Genomic DNA, 25,776 nt, shown 5'->3' with positions numbered 1-25,776 from the left:
TTAAAATAATAATAAATCATGGCCAAATAGAATTTATCCCACAGGAAGGCAAGGAAAATTCAAATTAAGAATCTATTAACATAATTCCCTATATTAATAAGTCAAAGAAGAAAAACCACATAATTGTCTGCATACAGCTAAAATGGCACTTTAAAAATTCAGCATTCCTGATTAAATTTTTAAAACACTTAATAACAATAAGTGCATATTATTATACAAAGCATATCTTAAACCAAAAATAAGTATTAAACTTGATACCAAAACACCAGACATATTTTCATTATGCCTCTGTCATTATTAATGTCAATTTAAGGCAAGAGAAAAGCCGAAGAGATGAAAAATTATACAAAGGAAGGCAAAATTGGAAGATGGCACCTCCATGTGCTTGGGAAATCCAGATGCAACTGAAATGCCTTAAAAACAATAAGGTGGCTGGCAAGAAACAACATGCTACACAGAACTTCTTTTCTATATATAAAGTTTGAAGGAAGAAAAAAAAGGAAGAAAGGATTATCTTTACAATGGCAACAGCAACAACATATGTGAAAAGTTACAAGCCATGCAGACTTGTATGGAAAAAACATTAAAACTCCAGCAAGTGGGCCAGGCATGGTGGCTCATGCCTGTAATCCCAATATTTTGGGAGGCCGAGGCAGGAGGATCACTTGAGGCCAGGAGTTCGAGACCAGCCTGGGCAACATGGCAAAACCCAGTCTCTACAAAAAAAATACAAAAAAAATTATCCTGGTGTGGTGGTGCATGCCTGTATTCCCAGCTACTAAGGAGGCTGAAGTGGGAACATCGCTTGAGCCTGGGAGATTGAGGCTACAGTGAGCCATGACTGTGCCACTGCACTCCAGCCTGGGTGAGAGTGAAGCCTTGTCTAAGAAAAAAATAATTCATCAAGAGATGTAAAACAAAATTTGAATAAATGATAACTCAGATCTTCTTGTTGGATCAAAGCCTCCATAATGTAACCAAGTGGGTTCTCATCAAACCATATTATAAACAAATGTGGAAGAATGTGGATTCATGTAAAAACAACAGGATTCTCTTCTGAACTACATACTGGCATTTAGCTTATTGCAGAAAAACTAAACATTTAAGAATACCCAAGGAAGTTCTGCAAAAGAAGAGAAAACAGGGAAGATTTGCTCTACCGGATGATAAAACATTATAATGATACAGAAATTCAAATCGCTTGATAAGACAAACAGATTGATGGACTACATGGCAGGACCAGAAAGAGGCCCATGTATAAATGTAAATACGGAAAGATAACGCCAGATGCGGGTGACTCTTAGAGTTGTGGCCCCTACTGCTGATCCCCTGGGGGGCCCAGTGTCCCCTCAGTCTTTTCAGTGGCACCAGGCCTGCCTCTCACCCTCCCCAGTGCGGAACTGGGTCCATGGCTGTCTGGCCAGGGATGACACCCCTAGGCCCTCTCTACTCAAGCACAGCCATGTGACCAAGTCTGGGCCAGAGAGAGGAAAGCTGAAGTTCTTAGTATGGATCCCCCTGTGCCATCCCATTCAGTAGCCACTAGCCACATGTGGGCATTTAAATTTAAATTTAAATTAATTAAAATAAGACATTGTTAAAGATGCAGTTAGTTGCACTAGCCATATTTCTTGTGCTCAAATAGTCGCATGTGCCTGTGGCTGCAGTGTTGGGCTATAGGGAATTCTGTGTACTTGATCATCTCTAACTTAAAAGCAAGTCACTTCCCCTGGGTATCCCCTAGCCCAGCCTGGCTCCACCCATGGTAGTAACACAGTAAGAACACGACCTGTGGTCACACAGTAAGAACAAGACCTTAGGGGCAGGGTTGGGACTGGGTGAGGCAAGTCACGTACCTAGGTTGCAAAATTTAAGAAGGGACTGGCACCAAGCATCATCCAAGTGAGGACCCCCCTGAATTCTGAGCATCAGTACCTCCTTCAACTCAGGCTGGTCTTGGTCCTGCTGTAGGGAGTGGAAAGCAACTGGATGCAGAGAGCCCAGGGGTTGGCCTGGAGTCTGGGCTGCTCCCCACACAGAGAAGAAAGGCCCAAGTACTTAAGTCACAGCTCCAGGCCCTTGTGGTATAAGTGAGAGATTAGTGCCTTAAGTATTAGTGTCTTATTTTATTAGTGGGAGAAAGACAGATTATTCCCTAAATCAGGATGGGACAACTGGCACACTGTTTAGAAAAACAGAGATGAATCATTTTTTTTATTCTTTCACCAATTCATCTTGAAGTTAATTGTAGTCCAACAAAAGTCCTGGTTGGCATATATACGAGGACATTTATTGCAGTAAAAGTTAAAGACTGGCATCAATTCTATCAACCAAGGACTGTAGAGAATAAATTATAGTATACCCACTTTAACATGCTGCATAGACATTAAAAAGAATTCAAGGCCAGTTGCGGTGGCTCACGCCTGTAATCCCAGCACTTTGGGAGGCTGAGGCAGGCAAATCACGAAGTCAGGAGTTGGAGACCAGCCTGGCCGACATGGTGAAACCCTGTCTGTACTAAAAATACAAAAATTAGCTGGGGATGGTGGCAGGCGCCTGTAATCCCAGCTACTCAGGGGGTTGAGGCCAGAGAATCTATTGAACCTGGGAGGCAGAGGTTGCAGTGAACCTAGGTTACATCATTGCACTCCAGCCTGGGCAACAGAGCAAGACTCCCCCAGAGAAAAAAAAGAATTCACTAAGTCAGCAAATAGTTATAGAGAATCTACTATGTACCAGTTCTATCAACCAGGTAGATGGAATTTCTGCTCTCAAGGAAGTCACAGTCTGTCTGTGGAGAAAGAAAACATATTAGATGATAGATGATAGATAGATAGATAGATAGATAGATAGATAGATAGATAGATAGATAGATAATAGATAGATAGACAGATAGATAATAGACAGATAGATGATACGTGATAGATAGATAGATAATAGAAAGATGATAGATTAGAAATGATAGAGATAGATTAGATAGATGATAGATAGATAATAGATTAGATAGAAAGATAGATAATATACCACTTTCAATAGCATCAAAAGAAATAAAATACTTAGGAATAAACGTAACTAAAAAGATGGAAGACTTGAACACTGAAAACTACAAAACTTTGATGAAAGAAATTCAGTAAGTGGTGTTGGGAAAACCAGAAAAGAATGAAACATGCAAAAGAATGAAATGTGTCCTTTGTCTACACCATACACAAAAATCAACTCAAAATGGATTAAAGATTTAAATGTAAGACCTGAAACTGTAAAACTCCTGGAAGAAAACATAAGGGATCGGCCAGGCACGGTGGCTCACGCCTGTAATCCCAGAACTTTTGGAGGCCGAGCTGGGTGGATCACCTGAGGTCAGGAGTTTGAGACCAGCCTGGTCAACATGGTGAAACTCTGTCTGTACTAAAAATATAAAAATTAGCCAGGTGTGATGGTGTGTGCCTGTAGTCCCAGCTACTCAGGAGGCTGAGGCAGGAGAATCGCTTGAACCCGGAAGGCAGAGGTTGTCATGAGCCGAGTTCACGCCACTGCACTCCAGCCTGAGTAACAGACCAAGACTCCATCTCAAAAAAAAAAAAGAAAAGAAAAGAAAACATAAAGGAAATCTTCATGACATTGGCCTTGGCAATGATTTAACGGATCTGCCACTAAAAGCACAGATAACTAAGGCAAAAATAGACAAGTGGGATTACATCGAACTAAAAAGCTTCAACACAGCCAAGAAAACAATCGACAGAGTGAAAAGGCAACCTATGCTACGGGAGAAAATAGCTGTAAACTGTATATCTGATAAGAGGCTAATTTCCAAAGCATATAAGGAATTCATACAACTCAACAGAAAAAGCAAAACAAAAAATTAATAACTCAATTAAAAATGGGATTAGGACTTGAATAGGCACTTCTCCAAAAACATACAAATGGCTAACAGGTATATGAAAAGATGTTCAACATCACAAATTATCAGGGAAATGCAAATCAAAACCACAATGAGGTATCACCTCACACTTGTTAGAATGGCTATGATTAACAACAACAAAAATACAAGTGTTGGCTGGGCACGGTGGCTCATGCCTGTAATCCCAGCACTTTGGGAGACCGAGGCGGGTGGATCATGTGAGTTCAGAAGCTCAAGAACAGCCTGGCCAATGTGGTGAAACCCTGTCTCTACTAAAGATACAAAATTAGCCAGGTGTAGTGTCCGACACCTGTAATCCCAGGTACTCAGGAGGCTGAGACAGGAGAATCACTTGAATCCGGGAGGCAGAGGCTGCAGTGAGCCAAGATCATGCCACTGCACTCCAACCTGGGCGAGATAGAGCAAGACTCTGTCTCAAAAATTTTTTTAAATTAAAATTAAAATACAAGCGTTGGAGAGGATGTGGAATAATTGGAACCCTTCTACCTTGTTGGTGGCAATGCAAAATTATGCAGCTGCTATGGAAAACAATATGGAACAATTCCTCAAAAAATTAAAAATAGAACTCTCATATGATCCAGCAATCCTGCTTCTGGGTATTTATCCAAAAGAATTGAGATCAGGATCCCAGAAAGATCCTACAGTCCCACGTCCCTTGCAGCATTATTCACAATAGCCAAGATGGAAAAATAACCATCATGTCCATCAACAGATGAATGGATAAAAAATGTGGTACACACATACAATGGAATATTATCCAGCCTCACAAAAGAGGGAAATCTTGCCATTTGTGACAACACAAATGAACCTTGAGGATATCATGCTCAGTGGAATAAACCAGGTGCAGAAGGACAAATACTGCATGATTCCACTTATAGGAGGTGTCTAAAGTAGTCAAACTCACAGGAATAGAGAGTAGAATGGTGGTTGCCAGAGGCTGGGGGAGGAAAAAATGGATACTACTCAATGGATATGAAGTTTCATCTGTGCAACAAGAGTAAGTTCTAGACATCTGCTCCAAAACATTGTGCCTATAGCTGGCAATACTGTATTGTCAGCTAGAAATCTGTTGAGAGAGGAGATCTTATGTGAAGTCTTCTTACCAAAATAAAATCAAAATAAGAATCAAGAGGTCTAAAGAAAAAGAAATATCAGTAAATGTATAATAGACAGATGGTTGACAGAGATAAAGATAGATGAGAAAGAGAAAGGTAAATAAAAGACAGATAACAGATTAGACAGATTAATAGACAGATACAGCTGGGCACAGTGGCTCAAGCCTGTAATCCCAGCACTTTGGGAGGCCGAGGCGAGTGGATCACCTGAGGTCGGGAGTTCAAGACCAGCCTGACCAACATGGAGAAACCCTGTCTCTACTAAAAATAAAAAATAAGCTGGGCATGGTGGCAAATGCCTGTAATCCCAGCTACACCAGAGGCTGAGGTAGGAGAATCACTTGAACCTGGGAGGTGGAGGTTGCAGTGAGCTGAGATCATGCCACTGCACTCCAGCCTGGGTGACAAGAGTGAAACTCCATCTCAATAAATAAATAAATAAATAAGTAGATATGTACATACATTGTACATATATACATGATAGATAATAGATGACAGATAAATAGATGACAGCTATAAATAGATGATAGATAGATAGATAGATAGATAGATAGATAGATAGATAGATAGATAACATAGAAAGAAAATAGATGATAGAAAGAGATGATCATTCCCTGCCAAAGGCATCAGATTTCCTCTCCAGGAAGGGGTCATTGAGGTCTTCTTTAAAGGGCCATGTCTGGGTGCAGTGGCTCACGTCTGTAATCCCAGCACTTTGGGAGGCCAAAGTGGGCAGATCACTTGAGGTCAGGAGTTTGAGACCAGCCTGGCCAACATGGTGAAACCCCATCTCTACTAAAAAGACAAAAATTAGCTGCTGTGGTGGTGCACACCTCTAATCCCAGCTACTCAGGAGGCTGAGGCAGGAGAATCACTTGAACGTGGGAGGTGGAGGTTGCAGTGAGCCGAGATCTCACCACTTCACTCCCACTTGGGTGACAGAGGGAGACTTCATCTCAAAAACATAATGATAAAAATAAATAAAGGGCCCTGGTGTCAGAATGGGGCAGTGGTCCTTACAGGTTCCTCCAGCCCCACTCTATCTTCTCCCTCTGAGGCTCACCCCTGCCTGAGGCCCTGACTCCACCACCTCATCATATACCATTATAACGATGAGTTTCATGTCAGCCCAGGCCTGGAGAGAGAAGAACCAAATGCCTGTTGAATGAATGAATGGATGAATTAATTAATTGATATCTAAAACCTTGTACTAATACAATACATTTACCTGAAGATGATTATTTGTAACAAAATCATGACAACACATACATAAGGAAAGAAGAATAAAGATCATTACTTTTCTGTTTCAGAAAGTGAAAATAGAAGAGCAAAAAGAACATAGGAATGAAAAATGATGTCTCTTATGCCTTATCACTGCAAATGCTTACCCAAAAAACCATAAGGCTTTAATCTTGAGGATTTATTCCAGGTAAATATATCTGGAATAATATCAGATCTTTTACATGAAGTATAAAGGAGATATGATTTGTTATGTCCCTAGCCAGCCCTCTCTCTGTCACTCCACAGCTAGATAAGAAAAATGTTCTTCTTACCCTGTCGGACTCTCCACCTCCCCGACCCGCTGGAAAGGGCCTCTGGGTCAGACCCAGCTGCAGATGTAGCACCAGGAGAAAAAAGTAAAGCGATGCAGATTCAACCAGACATGCTGCAACATGCTATGTAGCAAGGAGTTCAGAGACAAGGAAAAGGAGGGTGGGGAGCAGAGCCACATGGGCTGGGCCTCAAGAGGAGTGGATAGAAGACTCTGGAGGGCTATTTGGGGAGGAGAAGCAAGGGTTTTTTGTTGTTGTTGTTGTTGTTTGGGCTTTTTTGAGACAGAGTTTCGCTCTTGTCACCCAGGCTGGAGTGCAATGGCACGATCTCAGCTCACTGCAACCTCCGCCTCCCGGGTTCAATCAATTCTCCGCCTCAGCCTCCTGAGTAGCTGGGATTACAGGCGCACATCACCATGCCCAGCTAGCAAGGGAGGTTTTAGATGAGTAGCCTTGGGTTGTGAAGTGGATCTCCTCAATTATTTTTCAAATGATGCAAGTAACAATTGGAGTTTGGTTTTTGCAATTATTATGGCATTCATTGAAGGCAAGACTGGGTCCCATGGGACATTAGATTATAGATGGGTTTTTCACGTGGAGTGGAAGGATATCATCCAGGATTTCAGATCTAAGATTCCTAGCTAGCTGCACCTAGTTTAAAATCATCCTTTTAGGTCTTAGTCATGGGCAATTTTTCCACTACTTCCTACCTCTGGTGTAAAGTGGTCAGATTCAATTGGGCGCAATTGTTCTCATTCTCATACTCCAACGCAAAATCAGACAGATATTGTAGAAATAACTTTGAACTTGTCATTACAACTGTGGAGGTATTATAAAGGTTAAGAATGCATGTTTCACTGGGCGCGGTGGCTCACGCCTGTAATCCCAGCACTTTGGGAGGCCGAGGCGGGCGGATCACGAGGTTAGGAGATTGAGACCATCCTGGCTAACACGGTGAAACCCCATCTCTACTAAAAATACAAAAAATTAGCTGGGTGTGGTGGTGGGCGCCTGTAGTCCCAGCTACTCGGGAGGCCAAGGCGGGAGAATGGCGTGAACCCAGGAGGCAGAGTTTGCAGTGAGTGGAGATCGCCATTGCACTCCAGCCTGGGCGACAGAGAGAGACTCTATCTCAAAAAAAAAGAAAGAATGCATGTTTAAAGCAGAAAACTAGATTCACATGGCATTTTGTCAGTTCACTAAATTAAGTAAAATTTTAAAAGGAGTCTTCCTTGTAGAATTACAAACATAAAATTAACTTTTCTCAACAATCAGGGAAATAGGCAGTTTAAACACATGCATGCAATTTCACTCACTAATAGAGCCATTAAAATGACAGCAAAGGGATTTGTTTTTTTAATGATGGGGCAAACAAGAGTAAACAAAACAAAAACATATTTGGAAGCTGTAAAAGCAGAAGGGGAGTGGAGGCTGACTCCACAGACACACAAGCGTGATCTGGGCCACAGCTGGAAAATGTGAGAACCAACTGGTTTATCCCAAGTAATCCTCAAATGCCTGGGGGCCAGTGGCTCCAGAAGCCCCCTTGAAGTAGTAATACAGGCACCTACAAGGAAGAGTGTGATGTGTTTACAAAGTGGTTTGATCTCCAGGTTCCCTCCCACCTCCACATGCTGAGTGATTGAACTTACCACCCCTGAGGTGGCAAATGGGCTCTCTTGGTTGAGAAATACGTGGCTGAAAGTAAGAGTGCCAAAGTGAAATCAGGGTAATTTCATGAAAAGGTATGATCCTACCCAGCTCCCAGAACACTGAGCCTTTCATCCCTCATCCTGATAGGAGATAAGAGGATGCTTTCTAGTAAATGTGACAAGCCAGAAAGAGCAATCTTGCTAACAGAATGGCCCCAGCAGGATCACTCTATAGGGGAGTTCAGTGTTACCAAGCCCCAGTGATGTTCTGCTAAGTCCCTCCCAAAATAAACAGGAGAGAGAAGCAACAAGGGAAGGGGAAGCCACTTGGGGTGAACAGAAACTGTGCAGAAAGAAGACATTTTAAAAATATGGTTAATATCCTTAGGGAGGTATGAGGAGATATTGCTTTCGTGGAACTAGAACAGAATGCTATGAAAGAAAGAGATAGGAAGGGAAGGAGGGAGAGAAGAGAGACAGAGAGAAACTGACTCAGACAACAAAGAGCTCTTTATATGTATTAAAATCATGATAGCAGATAAAGGGCTAGAAAATAAATTTGAGGAAATCTCTCAAAAAGTAGAACAAAAATAAAAAGAGATGGCAGATAGAAGAGAAAAATATAAGGATGTTAGAGGTCCAATCTAGAAAGTCCAACATTCAAATACTAGGGATTGCAGAAAGACAAAGCCAACAGAACAGAAGACAGAAAATTAAGCAAAATAACTCTGAAACATTTCCCAGAAGAAAACGAGTGTGTTTCCAGACTGAACAGCTCACAAGAGCCAACAGGCCCTAGGGTGAAAACAGAGGCTTGCTAAGGCATCGTGAAAGTATAGAACAACAGGCAAGGAGAATATCTGACAAGTTCCGAGAGAGAATAGACCACACTTGAGATGCAGCAGGGACCCCTCTTGGAGGCCTGCCACCCCCGACAAGCATGGAAATAAAGGAACATCTTGAGTTTCTTTAAGGGAAATTCCAGGCACCTACCTAGTCTTGAGAAGTAAATGAGCAACCTAGAAAACAAGAAGGTGACGAGAGCCTCACGCAATAGCCAAGGAAGTCAGAGCCGCAGAATGTTCGGTTCCCTACAGAAACTAAAGTTTACACCTTAACAATATTCTTGAGTTGCTTTTCAGAAACCTGGACCATACCAAAAGGAAAATGTCATCTACTGGCACATAGACCTCAGAGAAGAGAGAATTGAGGACTGAACTGTGACCACTGTTCTCTATTCTAAATTTCTTCCTACTAAGGGGCCTGGAGGAAGTCACACCCACAGGCCAGAGCTCAAGATTCCTTTCTGCTGACCCCAAGTTTTTAGACAAATCTTAACCAATCACAAATCGGGAAATCTTTGAATCCACCTATGACCTATGAGCTTCCCTGCTTCAAGATGTCCCACCTTTTTAGTCCAAACCAATGCGTAGCTTCCATGTATTCATTTATTACTTTGCATGTAACCTCTGCCTCCCGCCTTTAAAAACCCTTACATGTAAGCCATCAAGTTTGGGTCTTAAGCCTGAGCTGCCTGATTCTTGTTGGCACCTCACAATAAATGCCTCACTTTCTCTCACTGCAATCACCATGTCAGTGTTTAGCTTTGCTGTGCTGGGTGGGCAGACCCAGGTTCAGCTTGGTCACTGATGTAGTTTGGATGTGTGTCCCTTCCCAAATATGATGTTGAATTGTAACTCCCATTGTTGGAGGTGGGGCTTGGTGGGTGGTGATTGGATCATGGGGATGGATTTCTCATGAATGGTTTAGTGCCATTCTCTTGGTATTGTCCTTGCAATAGTGACTAAGCTCTTGCAAGATCTGGTAGTTTAAAAGTGTGTGGCAGGCCGGGCACTGTGGCTCAGGCCTGTAATCCCAGCACTTTGGGAGGCCAAGGTGGGCAGATCACCTGAGGTCAAGAGTTCGAGACCAGCAAGACCAATATGGAGAAACCCCATCTCTACTAAAAATACAAAAAAATTAGCCAGGCATGGTGGCACATGCCTGTAATCGCGGCTACTCCGGAGGCTGAGGCGGGAGGATCACTTAAACCTGGGAGGCAGAGGTTGTGGTGATAGCACCACTACACTCCAGCCTGGGCAACAAGTGCAAAACTCCATCTAAAAAAACAAAAAAAGCATGTGGCACCTTCCCCCTCCCTTTCTTGCTCCTGCTCTGGGCATGTAACATGCCTGCTCGCCTTTCACCTTCTGCCATGATTGTAAGCTTCCTGAGGCCTCCCAAGAAGCTAAGCAAATGCCAGCATCATGCTTCCTGTACAGCCTGTAGAACCATGAGCCAGTCTCAGGTATCTACAGCAATGCAAGAATGGCCTAATACAGTAACCACTCACAGGGCCAGGGGTCACAGTGTAGTTGGACCTCTCAACAATAACAAAGAAACAAAAAAAACTACGAGGTAGTGCCTTCAAATCACTGAAGGAAAGTACTTCCAATCTAAATTCTGCACCTGCCACTCATCCAGTGAGTATATACAGAATGGAGGCTTTTCAGACTCAGGAGCCTTCAAAGAGTTTGCCCCCTTTCACCTGTCCTTAGGAAACTATTAGAGGATGTATTCCAACAAAACAAGGGTGGAAACAAAGAAACAGAATGACAAGAAAGAGAAACTTAATGCAGGAGAGAGCCGTGGAGCAGCCTGGGGATCATTCCAAAGGGTGACATCAGGTTGACAGATGTACCAGGCACATAGCTCACCAGAACCTACGGAGAAGTTGGGAGGCTTCAGCACAGGTTTCTTCAAGAAGATAGAAGGGACAGACCAATGGATGTGTCTGCATATCTCGAGAGGAGACCTGGATAGCCAGTGGAGGGTTCAGGTTAGACTACTTATAGGCGCTGTATTCATCTGTTCAGGCTGCTATCACAAAATACCACAGACGAGACTGTGTATCATAATAGAAATGCATTGTTCACAGTTTTGGAGGCTGGAAGTCCAAGGTCAAAATGGCAGTAGTTTCTGTGTCTCCTAAGGGCCCACTTCTTGTTCACAGATGGCATCTGCTCACTGTGTCCTCATATATTAGAAGGGGTAAGGGTCTCTCTTAGGAGGACACTACTCCCATTTATGAGGGCTCCACCCCACCCTCCTGACCTAATCACCTCCTAAAGGCCCCGCCTCCTGACATCACCATCACCTGGGGGTTAGGACTTCAACACACGGATTATACCAGACAGAAACATTCAGACCATGCCAAGTACATAGAATAAAATACACACACAAAGCAAACAGCCAGATAAGATAATTCTTTTTTTTTTTTTTTTTTTTTTTTTGAGACAGAGTCTGCTCTGTCGCCCAGGCTGGAGTGCAATGGCGCCATCTCAGCTCACTGCAAGCTCCACCTCCAGGTTCAGCAGCCCACCTCAGCCTCTTGAGTAGCTGGGACTACAGGTGCATGCCACCATGCCTGGCTATTTTTTTTTTTTTTTTTTTGTATTTTTAGTAGAGACAGTGTTTCACCAATTTAGAGACAGGGTTTCACCATATTAGCCAGGATGGTCTCCATCTCCTGACATCGTGATCTGCACACGTTGGCCTCCAAAAGTTCTAGGATTACAGGTGTGAGCTACAGCACCCAGCTTTTGTTTCTTTTTTGTTTTTTTGAGACAAAGTGTCGCTCTTGTTGCCCAGGCTGGAGTGCAATAGTGTGATATTGGCACACTGCAACCTCCACCTCCTGGGTTCAAGCAATTCTCCTGCCTCAGCCTCCTGAGTAGCTGGAATTACAGGCACCTGCCACCACGCCCAGCTAATTTTTGTATTTTTAGTAGAAACGGGGTTTCATCATGTTGTCCAGGCTGATCTTGAACTCCTGACCTAAGGCGATCCATCCACCTCGGCCTCCCAAAGTGCTGGGATTACAGGCGTGAGCCACCACACCTGACCCATCAGAAAAGATAATTTTTTTTGCATTTTTTTTTTTAAGATGGGATTTCACTCTTTGTTGCCCAGGCTGGAGTGCAGTGGTGTGATCTCAGCTCACTGCAACCTCTGCCTCCTGGGTTCAAGCGATTCTGCTGCCTCAGCCTCCCGGGTAGCTGGAATTACAGGTGCCCACCACCATGCCCAGCTAATTTTTGTATTTTTAGTAGAGACGGGATTTCACCACATTGGCCAGGCTGGTCTTGAACTCCTGACCTTAGGTAATCCACCCACCTCGGCCTCCGAAAGTGCTGGGATTACAGGCATGAGCCACCGTGCCCAGCCCAGATAATTCTTAAACAAAAATGCAGGAGAGAAGGGTAATCCAGTTTATCAAATGGCTCAAAGGTTCTAGATAGCTGGCAAAGTGGAGGTGATTAAAACGGATGCTCTTTTCAATCAAAATTAGCATAGGACACCCTACTGAAAGGATGGGGTTTTAAGGTACCTCCATGGCGTTTATAAATTCGGCCTAAGTCAGTCCAGCCCAACAGAGCATAATTCTTCTGACTGGTGAGCTCTGTGTCACCCCTCTTCTTCCTTTCTCTAGGAATGTCTGTGTCTGTGTGTGTGTTTGTGGTGTGTGTAGGTTATGTGTGTCGTGTATACGTGTGTTCTCTCAGTGACTGCCCCTCTCCAGTGCACAGTGACCAGCATTTCATGAGTCTCCCTGAGGTCTGCACGTGCTCCTGCAGGAATGCCAGTGGCTGGGCGTCTCCTGAGAGAGGGGAGGGCCCCCACCTGCCCCAGGCCTGATGGCTTGTGGAGCACCCTGGGCTTTGATAAAGATGCCCCAGTTGTGGGCTGAAATCAGTGAAATGACTTCAACAAATTCAGTGGACAAGACACCTTTGCAGAGCCATGCTTCTCAGATGTTAGCGCCCACGGGGCTCACCAGGGAGTCTGGATGAGATGTGGGCCTGGGATGGGTCACGATGCTGCATGTCTTTCAACCCCTGCCCCATGGTGCCCACACCATGCTGCCACTGCTTGTCTATGTCCACATGCAGGGTGGCAAGTGTATAAAGATGAAAAGCAATGTGTACACACAGAAAAAATAAAAAGGTGGTGACTTTAGGGGACATATAGATGGACTAAAACATCCATCAGGATGATGGAATCTTTTTCCTGATGTTTGTCCACAGTGAGCACGTATTGCTTCTGGAACACAAGGGGCACAAGACACTTGTAGAAATAGTCACAAATTACACAGTTCTCGGAAAGAAGGCTGGAATACTTTGCCTTACATCAAGAAAAATTGTTTGGGATGTTATAATATCGAAGTATGTGTCGGCTGAGCATGGTGGCTCACGACTGTAATCACAGCACTTTGGGAGGCCAAGGTGGGTGGATCACTTGAGGTCAGGAGTTCGAGACCAGCCTGGCCAACATGAAAAAAACCCCGTTTCAACTAAAAATACAAAATTAGCCAGGCTTGGTGGCAGGCGCCTGTAATCCCAGCTACTCGGGAGGCTGAGGCAACAGAATCGCTTGAACCCAGGAGGCAGAGATTGCAGTGAGCCAAGATGGTGCCGCTGCACTCCAGCATGGGAGACAGAGTGAGGCTCTGTCTCAGAAAAAAAAAAAAAAAAAAAGAATATGTCTTCAGGGAGCAATAATGTTTCAAAGGACACATCACTCTCCCAGCCCTAGGTGATGAAGGCCCATGTCCTACAGGGCCAGCCCAGCCGAGGTGGAACCTGCCTCTCCCTCCAGTCATCCCAAAGCAAAATCTTCCAGCCCACAAACACCAACACAGTTCTTGGCAATTACAAGCATGTTCACCAGGAGGGCCGTTTCTCTACCTTTTAAAAGTGTGTGGTTGTGGTTCACACACACACACACACACACACAAACACTCACTTTATGGACACTCTACATGCAAGAGATGTCCACCCAGTTCCCAAGAATGTGTGATTGAAAATACCATAATTAGGCCGGGCACGGTGGCTCACGCCTGTAATCCCAGCACTTTGGGAGGCCGAGGCGGGTGGATCACCTGAGGTAAGGAGTTTGAGACCAGCCTGACCAATATGATGAAACCCTGTCTCTACTAAAAATACAAAAATTAGCTGGGCGTGGTGGTGGGCGCCTGTAATCCCAGCTACTGGGGAGGCTGAGACAAGAGAATCACTTCAACCTGGGAGGCGGAGGTTGCAGTGAGCTGAGACTGTGCCATTGCACTCCAGCCTGGGCAACAAGAGTGAAACTCCATCTCAAAAAAAAAAAAAAAAGAAAAGAAAAAGCCATAATTAAATAAATATTCCATCTCTGAGTTTTGGAAGAAAACTGCATTCCTACATGACTTATTTGGGGCACGAATAACAATCAGGTTAGTGTAAATGCATCCTTAGTCAACCCACAGGGCCTCCAGGAGGCTGGGTCTCAGTGGTCAGGGAAGTTAAGTGACAGCACAGAGGGTGAGGGAGATTGAAGGGACTAATTAATCAACAGCTTATGTCTCAGTGGCACGGGTTCACTAAGTATCACCCACTGGGCTTCTTTACTCTGCTATTCCTGGTCCTAGTGGTGTCAGCTTTGCTCCAGATTCTCAGCTGAGGAACCCAGCAGGCTGACCAGATCTACAGGTGAGGACTTGGCTAGGGATGGGTATCGGTATTTTCACAATCCTATCTGATTGGATAAGAATGAGGCTGGAAAGAAACAGGAAAGACCCGCCAGCAAGAGGCCACAGGGGAAGCTAGGACAGTAATCTGAACCACTGATGGCTTTCACCACCATTAATAAAGATTGTTGCCGGGCACGGTGGCTCACGCCTGTAATCCCAGCTCACGCCTGTAATCCCAGCACTTTGGGAGGCCGAGGCGGGTGGATCACAAGGTCAGGAGATCGAGACCATCCTGGCTAACACGGTGAAACCCCATCTCTACTAAAAATATTAAAAAATTAGCCAGGCGTGGTGGCGGGCACCTGTAGTCCCAGCTACTCGGGAGACTGAGGCAGGAGAATGGCATGAACCCAGGAGGCGGAGCTTGCAGTGAGCCGAGATCGCGCCACTGCACTCCAGCCTGGGCGACTGAGCTAGACTCTGTCTCAAAAAAAAAAAAAAAAAAAAAAAAAAAAAAAAAGATTGTTTACTTCCATGGATTATTACCTTTTAGGTAACACTGAGGTTTGATCTTGAAGATGTGAAAACACACCCTTGAAAATTTCATTGTTTTCTAGGATATTGCAATGCTGTTACAAATAAGTGTGAAGAAAACAAAGAGAAGAACAAAATTCCAAGATGACATATAATTAAAAACTAGCACCTGTGACAAATAAGACATATTTAAGCATGGTATTTGTCAAGAGACTCCTTTTCTTCCTACTGGCACCTGGACTGGAATGAGAAAGAAGGCAATAGACTTGTTTATTAGCCAGGCTTGGTGGCAGGCGCCTGTAATCCCAGCTACTCTGGAGGCTGAAGCAACAGAATCGCTTGAACCCAGGAGGCAGAGATTGCAGTGAGCCAAGATGGTGCAGCTTGCTAACTTTATTAAGATAGTTGTGAAAGCATATCATTAAAATAAATAGATCGCCGGAAAATGTTATCAATAAATATATTATTTTATCTGAAGAGACTTTTACAAATAAATGTCTTGCATAGATTTCCAACAGCTCAGTATGAACATATGAGGATCCTTCCTTAAGCACAGGTAGATAAAGGTATGCAAAGAATAACAAAAATAACTATAATACAAACAGGCTGCATGATCAAAATACGGAGTGTATTATTTCCTGAGCAATAGTTGCTTTTGACCACAGCTTAGTGCTTCTGCTCTGAAATACAATGAAATCACACCAACAGAGGAAGGAACCCAACATGCTCCTCTTTGCCCCAGCGTCAGTGCTAGAGAAGCAGCACCTGTCCTGGCCCTCTGAGGTCCCTCCCACTTCAAACGGAGAAATTCTGGAAGATATCGGCCGCCTCCACCCAGTTCTGGAAGCAGGCCAGCCCCTGCTCCCGGATCTGCTTCCGCCCTTTGTTGGTGATGACCTCCCCATTTTGTTTCACAATCACAAGCTTGGGGATGGCTGTGACGTTGTACCTCTTCCTCAGCTCACTGCAGGAGAGAAGAGTGGTACCGAAGTTAGCACTTCCACATGCACATCTGAAGGGACACGCCCCCTCCCTCCAGCCTGAGGTACAGACAACTTGGAGGAAGCCACCAGGTGCCCCACCCCACCTGCTCCTGCTCTCCCTCCTGCTGGGGTGGGGGCTCCTTTCTTCTTGGTGCTACTATTTCTTTTTCTTTTTCTTTTTTGAGACAGAGTTTTGTTCTTGTCACCCAGGCTAGAGTGCAACGGCGCGATCTCGGCTCACTGCAACCTCCACCTCCCACATTCAAGCGATTCTCCTGCCTCAGCCTCCCAAGTAGCTGGGATTACAGGCATGTGCCACCATGTCCAGCTAATTTTTTGTATTTTTAGTAGAGACGGGGCTTCACCATGTTGGCCAGACTGGTCTCGACCTCCGGGCCTCAAGTGATCTGCCAGCCTTGGCCTCCCAAAGTGCTGGGATTACAGGTGTGAGCCACCACGCCCAGCCTTGGTGCTACCATTTGTAACCCAGTTCCACCCCAGAGAGCTGCCTGCAGCAGTGAACTCTCTGTATCTGTGCTACCCAATCCAGTAGCCACCGGCCACATACGGCTGGGAGAGCTCAGAATGTGGCTAGTGTGCCTAAGGAATTGAAGTTTTCATTTTAATTAACTTTTAATTTAAATTTAAGTTGTCACAAGTGGCTAGTGGCTACCAGATTGGATAGTGCAGGTCTAAGCCCACAAATAAACCCAGTAATTTTTTATGTCCTCTACATCTCAAGGGGTTGAAAAATATCAGGTACATATAATGGTAAAAGTTAAAATTCCAGCCAGGTGTGGTTGCTCACACCTGTAATCCCAGCACTTCAGGAGACTGAGGTGGGAGGATGGCTTAAGCCCAAGAGTTCAAGACCAGCCTGGGCAACATAGTGAGACCTTGTCTCTACAAAAGTTAAAAAATTAGCTAGGCATGGTGGCACGCACCTATAGTCCCAGCTACTCGAAAGGCTGAGGTGGGAGGATTGCTTGAGCCCAGGAAGTCGAGGCTGCAGTGAGCTGTGTTAGTGCCTCTACATTCCAACCTGGGCGGCAGACCCCATTTCTAAGGAAAAAAAAAAAAAAAAAGTTAAAATTCCATGAGTTCTAAATACATCTAGAGCCTCACTTGACTTTCCACCCTACAAATTCAATCATGCACCAATTGCCATTATAATGATGAGAGGTTTCTTAGCTTCATTTTACATCATTTACATTTACAGTATCTATAACCTGATGAGTGGTCTTTTTACAAAATTATTTGTATTCGTTTAGGGAAACGAGCATCTGCCTTCTTGGTTTTGCAATTCTCGTAATCTTCACTGGGATTACTCCCTCAAGACAGGGCAGCCGAGTGAAATCCCTTTCCTGTTTACCATGGCCAGGTCACCAGGGCCTCACAGTGACAGTAATCGGATTTCCTTGATCTGTCACCCTCAGGATTGTGAACCTGAGTGGAAGGAAAAACCCATTTGAGACCCTATTAGCAAATCTCCCCTTTGACATATGTCCCTCAAATTTTTCCTGCCACTTTCTGGCATCCAAGTCAAAGACACACCATCACTCAAGCAGGAAAAAATACAGGGTCCCTTACGCTCAACAGAGAGAGAATATGCTTTGTTTCCAAACATCTATGAAGCAATGAGAAAATCAATCGTGTTCTCAAGTCACAAAGGAAGTATTAATGAATTTCAAGTGGTCAATAACATATAGATCACTTAATCAGACCAAAGGTAATGGAATTGGAAACCAATAAATCATTTTTGGGGCCGGGCGCGGGTGGCACATGCCTGTAATCCCAGCACTTTGGGAGGTTGAGGTGGGCAGATCATGAGGTCAGGAGTTTGAGACCAGCCTGGCCAGCATAGTGAAATCCTGTCTCTGCTAAAAATACAAAAAATTAGCCAGGCATGGTGGCATGCACTTGTGGTCCCAGCTACTTGGGAGGCTGAGGCCAGAGAATTGCTTGAACCCAGCAGGTGGAAGTTGCAGTGAGCCGAGATCGTGCCACTGCACTCCAGCCTGGGTGACAGAGTGAGACTCTGTCTCAAAAAATAAAAATAAATATATATATATATATATATATTGTTCGTTTGTTTTTGTTTTTTGTTTTTTTGTTGTTGTTTGTTTTTTGAGATGGAGTCTTGCTCTGTGGCCCAGGCTGGAGTGCAGTGGCACGATCTCAGCTCACTGCAAGCTCTGCCTCCCGGATTCATGCCATTCTCCTGCCTCAGCCTCCCGAGTAGCTGGGACTACAGGCACCCACCACCATACCCAGCTAATTTTTTTGTATTTTTTTTAGCAGAGACAGGGTTTCACCGTGTTAGCCAGGATGGTCTCGATCTCCTGACCTCGTGATCCACCTACCTCGGCCTCCCAAAGTGCTGGGATTACAGGCGTTAGCCACCGTGCCCAGCCAAAAAGAAATCATTTTTAAGAATGAGTTTTAAAACTAACTGTATATTATATGGGAAACAGCAATGCAGATGACAAAATATTTAAAACCGAACAATATGGAATATACTACAAATCCCAAGCTGTAAACACAATTAAACACACTTAGGAAGCTGTAGCCTTAAAAACACTTACCCAAAACTTTAGTATATAGATGACTTATGGATCTAATTCAAGAAGCTAGAAAAATGAGGATGGCACAAACACAAAGAAAGTAGAAAGAAAGGAGAATAAGATTGAGAACAAAAATTACTGACATAGGAAATGAACCAACAAAAACCAACAGGGGGTGACCAATAAAACCCAATCTCGTTCTTGGGAAACACTAAAATGTGAAACAAATCTCTACCGAGCCTGGGCACAGTGGCTCACGCCTGTAATCCCAGCACTTTGGGAGGTCAAGGTGAGAGGATCACTTGAGCCCAAGAGTTCAAGACACCCCTGGGTGACATGACAAGACCCTGTCTCCACAAAATTAAAAAAAAATTAACCAGATGTGGTTGTGCGCACCTGTAGTCCCAGCTACTCGGGAGGCTGAGGCAGGAGGATCGCTTGAACCCAGGAGTTCGAGATTGCAGGGAGCTGTGATCACACCACTGCACTCCAGCCTGGATGATGGTGCAAGACCCTATCTCCAAAAACAAAACAAAACAAAAATCTACTGAGATTGAGCAAAGAAAAAGAGAGAAGGCACAAGAATATCGAAAATCAGGCCAGCCTGGTCATTACACAGGCCCAGTGTGGACTGAACCTCCTTGAGGGGACACTGTTGGGAGGGCTGTGGCCTTTCTGGGGATGCATGACCCCTGCCAGGACAGGCCTATTCCCCAAAGAACCAGTGGACACAGACCCCACCCCGGCAGTCCGGACCTGCTCCTTGTGGTGTCCCATGACTCACCTGGGAAGGGAAAGGAAAAGTGGGAAAAAACAAACATGTAAACTATTCTCTAAAACCTATCATGCATAGTAGAAAAAAAAGACACAGCAGAGACCATTCAGCCAAAACTGCATTTGCAGAACTGAGAAAGTCATGTCTCAAACACAGAGCAGATGTGAATTCATGTCAAATTGCAGGTTTAGGGGACACCAATGCCTTCACGAACAGCCATGAGTGCTCACAACAGGGGAGGCTCGTGTGGAACTCGGCCAGATGGAGCCTGCACAGGTCAATGAACCACAGCAGTGGGCATGAAAGATGTGGCAGAGATGTCCCTCTCTAGCATCTTAAGAATCCTGCAAAACACCTAAATTTTTTTTTTTTTTTAGATGGAGTCTCGCTCTTTCGCCCATCTAAGGCTGGAGCGCAGTGGTACGATCTCGGCTCATTGCAACCTCCGCCTCCCGGGTTCACGCCATTCTCCTGCCTCAGCCTCTGGAGCAGCGGGGACCACAGGCGCCTGCCACCACGCCCGGCTAATTTTTTGTATTTTTAGTAGAGACGGGGTTTTACCGTGTTAGCCAGGATGGTTTTGATCTCCTGACCTTGTGATCCGCCCACCTCGGCCTCCCAAAGTGCTGGGATTACAGGCGTGAGCCACTGCACCAGGCCGCACAACACCTTAAATTTAAAATGCCTAAGCAATTAGCTTTTCCCAAAGGCATAAAACAAAAATGTGTGGCCAGGTGCGGTGGCTCACGCCTGTAATCCTAGCAATTTGGGAGGCCAAGGTGGGTGGATCACCTGAGGTCAGGAGTTTGAGATCAGCCTGGTCAACATGGTGAAACCCTGTGTCTACCAAAAATACAAAAATTAGCTGGGTGTGGTGGTGAGTGCCTGTAATCCCAGCAATTTGGGAGGCCAAGGTGGGTGGATCACCTGAGGTCAGGAGTTTGAGACCAGCCTGGTCAACATGGTGAAACCCTGTGTCTACCAAAAATACAAAAATTAGCTGGGTGTGGTGGTGGGTGCCTGTAATCCCAGCTACTTGGGAGGCTGAGGCAGGAGAATCACTTGAACCCGGGAGGCGGAAGTTGCAGTGAGGCAAGCCTGCACCATTGCACTCTAGCCTGGGCAACAAGAACGAAACTCCGTCTCAGAAAAAATAAAAAAAAAGAAAGAAAGAAAGAAAAAGGTGAAGAAAAGAGAAACAACCAAGTAGCTCTTTGCATAAAGACTGCACTGCAGCAAAATGGCCAGCAGCCTGATTTAGGCTCTTTATCCAGCAGTTTTGGCAAATGGGTTATTTCAGCATCTGTACTTTGGGCAGTGGGACAGGGCAGGGCCGCACACGTCACTTCCAGAAAGGAAAGTAGACGGTCCAGCTGGGGGCCAGACCAGGTGGGACTCTGTTATCTCAGGAACCTGGAACCGCTTCCCCAAGGCCATGAGGACTCCTTGGAGGGCTGCTGGTGGGTCATGAAGGGGTTGGAATGCCAGCAGCAGCATCTCACCTACAGATTCCTGAGCACCCCAAGGTCCCACAGCATCTGCACTCATGACAGATTCCCAACTGACATGGGTCCATGCACCAGCCTTTGACCAGCACTGTCAAGAACAATGTGGGGTCCCAGGAGCAGCAACACCAACATTACCTGGAAGCTCATCAGAAATGCAATCTCCCCACCCCTGGTGCCCAAGATCTGGTGGTTTATGCTTTCTCAAGTTGGCCAATCACACAGCAGTCTTCCAGGGCTTTCTACATGCCCTGCACCAACTGGGAGGAGGTAGGAGAGAGCAAGCGGACAGGAGACTGGGCACGGTGCCCCTGACAGCACGGGGAGTACAGGCCTGTGGTTTGCTGCTCAGCATCTGTGACCCTCCTTGGGAAACCATGCCTCCTTCATTTTCTGGCATGAACTAGCTGTGTGTCATGGGCAAGCTAGTTAACCTCCTGCACCTCGGATTCCTCATCTACACCACAGGAATAACATAATTCATCTCCTGGAGTTGTTGTGAGGATTAAATAAACAGCTTAATAAAGAATAAGGCTTGGCACATAATAAGTACTTGACAAATGCTAGCTGTTCTTATTGTGTGGGAAAGACTCACCTCCAATTCCACCTGGGCCAACTGCTCAGTCAGCATATCTATCTGGTGGCCCCTGGCTACACTTGATAGTACAGAAATGGGGAACTAGCCAAATCAGAATCAGTGAGGCGTGGTGCAGCACCTGGCTGTGTGCTGAGAAAGAGGAAGGTATGGGAATGTGCAATCTGAGACACAGCAGCCATTCTACCACCGTGAGGAGACACAGGATTTGCCAGGCAGCCACTGCCTGCAGCCTGAGCAACGGGCAGACATTGCAGAAGGCAAGCCACAAAGCTGCATCCTCAGTGGCCTCCAGCTTGCCCTTGACACCATCTTCTGGCTGATAGGCGTTTCATTAAAGCCAGCCCATAACCTTTACTGTTTAAGCTCTTCAAGTTGTTGTCATTGTTGTTGTTTTAGTCACTTGCAACATTAAATCAAGCTCTGACACAGTCAGGGGGATGCAGAGCAGGCTGGGCTTTGAGGAATGAGGAGGGTTGAGGTTGTCATTTCACTGATATTCCAAGAGATACTCAGTACCAGCCCTCAAATCCCCATGCTGGCAGCCTCTGCCTGGGGACAAATGTAACCTTGGAGCTGCACATGAGAGGCAAAGAACCACACTTTTTCCCTAATGTTATCTCAATCCCCTCTGGGCCCTGAGCTGTGTCCACAGAGAAAAGAACTTGCTTTTGGAGGAGAGAATGTCGTCATGGTAATAACTTAGGACTTTAAGCATTTGGGGAAAATCCAAGAGCCCAGTTCGTCCTTGTCCTCAGCACTGTTGCAACCAACGTTGGTCCCTGCCTTCAACTAACACAGCCACATCCTTGTTGCTAGCATAAACCACACTTCTGGGTTGCCATGGCAACTCCTGACTCTAGTCTGTCATCTCAGCCAGGAGCAGGCTGTGGCCAAGCAAATCTCTCTGCAGAACTGTCTTTTGCTCACTTGCTCCAACCACTCACCAAACACACTCCCTGGGGATGCCAGGCACTGAACCATGTCTGGCTCTGTCCTATGGGCAATGGAAACTCAGGAAACCCCTGGAGAGTTGGAGCAAGGCATGGCTAAACCGGATTGGTCTTTGAACCAACAGCCAATCAGATGGGAACACCAAGGCCCTGTAGACATAGGATAAGCAGAATGTAGGGCATAGCTCCAACAATTCCTACAGAATATCCCACTTCCTAGCTTATGCATGACAACAGGGTTAAGGAAGTTCAGTGTGGAAAGGGGTAGGGACAAACAGCTAAGTTTACAAAAAGAAAAATCCCTCCCAGGCCAGCCAGGCTGAAAAGATAGGAGCGCACCACTGACCCACATCACGCAGCTCACTGCCTCCAGCTGGAGCTCACAGGCTTGACCAGAGCATCAGAAACAGAAGAGCAGTCTGCATGGCCCCAAGCGATGGCCTCCCCAGTCCAATCTGTGTGCCGCGGGGGACCAAGGCTCACCACTCCCTCAATGAGGAAGTAGGGCACGGCAGAAAGAGGGTCCTCAGAGCCAGGAGAACTGAACTCTATGCCTCAATGGCACATCTGTAAAATGGGGCAATAGACTAGAGAGCTGGGACATAATCAGCGGACACATGAGCTCATATGTGATCAGCTCAACCCTGACAACAACCACATGATGTATCATATGTTCAGCAATAAAATACCTTGCCTGCCATCACCTGGCAAGTAAATCCCAGAGGTGGGCCAGAGCTTTGTGCCTAATTACTGTAATGATACTGCCATCGTCTCTCCCTTTCAAACCTGTGTTCTTTCAAAAGCTTACAAATAACTTGAGTACTAAACAAGACCAATCCTGTTTTTAAAAGAGATTGAACCAGTTGAACTGATTCTATAAGAAATCCTTTTGCAAAGTGAACCACACCCATCTTTGAGATTCATTATCAATAGAACTTTCAGAGTCCTGGTGTGAGTGAGGCTCCCAGAAGCAGGTTACCTCCCTGGAAGTCTAGCCGGTGCCCTGCCTGGGCCTCCTCTTTCACTGGGAGTCATCAAAAATCATGTTTGGGGGAACAATTAGATTTCTTCCCGTTAATTACTCATCTACAAAAGTTTCCAAAGTTAGCTTACAGTTTTCATTTTCCAGAAGGAATGTCATTTCATGATAATCAGTTTAGGGGGTAATGCCACAACTTAGTGATAATCCCCAGAAATGTGAGGCTGGCCTCTGTAAAGCAAAACCCAGAAATTCACATTGGTACCTAGAAGGGGGTGGCCAGGACAACACACTTGAGGAGGCCTGCCTTAAATCTAAGTCTGGACTCTTACACTTTAGGAGACCACAGGAGACCCACCCCAAAAGCAGAACAATCAATCCCCGTAATCCCCTCTCTCCAATCCCTACCCCCTCCTTTCCAACAGTTAGAGTAATAAAGTTTATAGTAATGAGTTTTATGCCTCTCTAGTGATGAAATTCCATCAGTGTCGGTAAAACTGAAACCGCAAAGGTGGCCAGCACCTGGGTTCCTGCCAGTCCTGAAGCCCCCATCCTTTCCTCCCAGCACACCAACCACGGCCTGCACTGTGGGTGCCTGTCACAGAGCTGATGTCCTCGCGGGTCATCCCTCATCCCAGCATCCAGACACCGGGTCGTGTCCCTGTGCTTCCTGCCCACTAACTGGGAGGATGACGCAGCGGCGCCGGGAGTCCAGGGCTGAATGGGCCGGCGGTTCCCGGAGCCGAGCCCGCGAACCCACAGCATCAACACCACTGGGAGCTCCTTCGCAATGCAGATTCCCGGAGCAACAGACCCCAGGCAGAAACGGGCTGGCGTCCATGCTCCACGAGCCCCCTTGGGGTGCCGATGCCCTGGGTTTTCGAATCTGGTCTCCACCCTCCCTGGTCTCCAAGGGAGGTTGAAACTGAGACTGAGTGTGATTTACCCGAGTCCGGACGTGAACCGAGAGACGGGGAGGTGGTGGGGGAGAAGGGCGTCATAAAGAGCTCCCCAGTGCAGAGGCAGAGGCCTGGGGGGACATGGGGGCGACGCGCCCGGCGGCCCCCACCCCCCAGGACCCCCACTCACTGCCGATAGCGGTCGTGGAAGGGCAGCGCCAGCCAGGCGCCATGCAGCTCGCGCATGAAGTCCAGCATCTCCTGGGAGCTGCCGTCGGCTGACACGAAGACCACTTCGAAGGGCGCGGGCCGCCGCGCCTCGGCCACCAGCGCCGTATAGAAGTCGCAGAGCAGCGGCGTAAAGTCGCGGCTCCGCGCGCACCGGGCCGCCGCGAAGTACAGTGCCACCACCTTGTTCTGCAGCGCCGCCTCGGCCTCCACCGCCGCGCCCTTACAGGTCACCAGGTGCCGCCTACCCAGAATGTCAACCATGGCGCGGACATGCAGCCACCTGAGGCCCGAGGACACCTACAGGAGGATGATCACCTGCGGGCAGGCGGCGGCGAGCGCCGCGGTGCCCCGCCTCTGTCCGCACCACCGGGCGCTGGACCTCTCAAGACCTGCCCCAGATGCGCCCACACCTTGGCCAGGCCTCGCCTGTGGCTGGAGCAAGAGTGTCCGCGCCGACAATGAGACACCCAGACACCAGAGACCCCAGATACCTGGGCGACAGCGCGGCACCCGCCTCTGGGAGCGGAGCCAGCCAGGCAACCTCAACCCTCAGGTCTCTGTACCCTCCCCCAACTGCGCCCCGCCCACACTCCCGCGCCCTCCCCCGACTGCGCCCCGCCCACATCCCCCGCATGCTCCCCAACTGCGCCCCGCCCACATGCCGCACTCTCCACCCACTGCGCCCCGCCCACATCCCCGCACCCGCCCCCACTGCGCCTCGCCTGCATCCCCATACTCTCCTCTAACTGCGCCTCGCCCACATCCCCACACTTTCCCCTCACTGCGCCCCGCGCACACTCCCGCTCCCTCCCCCACTGCGCCCCGCCCACACCCCCGCGCTCTCCCGCTCACTGTGGCCTGCCGACATCCCGCGCCCCCGCCCCCATCCCGACTGCGCCCCGCTCACACTCCCGCGCCCTCTCCCACTGGTTGCCCAGCCCACATCCCGCACTCCCTCCACTGCGCCCCGCTCACACTCTCGCACCTTCCCCTCACTGCGCCCTGCCC

The 25,776-nt window shown here is 46.8% G+C and overlaps 1 protein-coding gene across 2 annotated transcripts in view; it reads right to left on the bottom strand.

Annotated features, from left to right (window-relative positions):
• NXNL2 (nucleoredoxin like 2) overlaps nucleotides 1–25,338 on the bottom strand; it is a 31,338-nt gene extending 6,000 nt beyond the window's left edge. The window contains exons 1-2 of one of the 2 annotated variants that reach the window (XM_032164470.2): nucleotides 24,728–25,338; nucleotides 15,665–16,248 (exon numbers count right to left, since the gene is read on the bottom strand). In XM_032164470.2, the coding sequence (XP_032020361.1) occupies nucleotides 16,080–16,248; nucleotides 24,728–25,029 (471 nt within the window). In that variant the 5' untranslated portion in view covers nucleotides 25,030–25,338 and the 3' untranslated portion in view covers nucleotides 15,665–16,079. Of the gene's footprint in view, nucleotides 1–15,664; nucleotides 16,249–24,727 lie in introns of those variants that run through there. The other variant, XM_032164471.2, reaches the window with a different exon arrangement.
• Between the last annotated feature and the right edge of the window lie 438 nt (nucleotides 25,339–25,776).

The sequence above is a fragment of the Hylobates moloch genome, unplaced genomic scaffold (assembly GCF_009828535.3).
Source record: "Hylobates moloch isolate HMO894 unplaced genomic scaffold, HMol_V3 SCAFFOLD_10, whole genome shotgun sequence".
NCBI lineage: Eukaryota > Metazoa > Chordata > Mammalia > Primates > Hylobatidae > Hylobates > Hylobates moloch.
The sequence above is the reverse complement of the archived record's forward strand: the minus strand, read 5'-3'. Positions and strand labels throughout refer to the sequence as shown.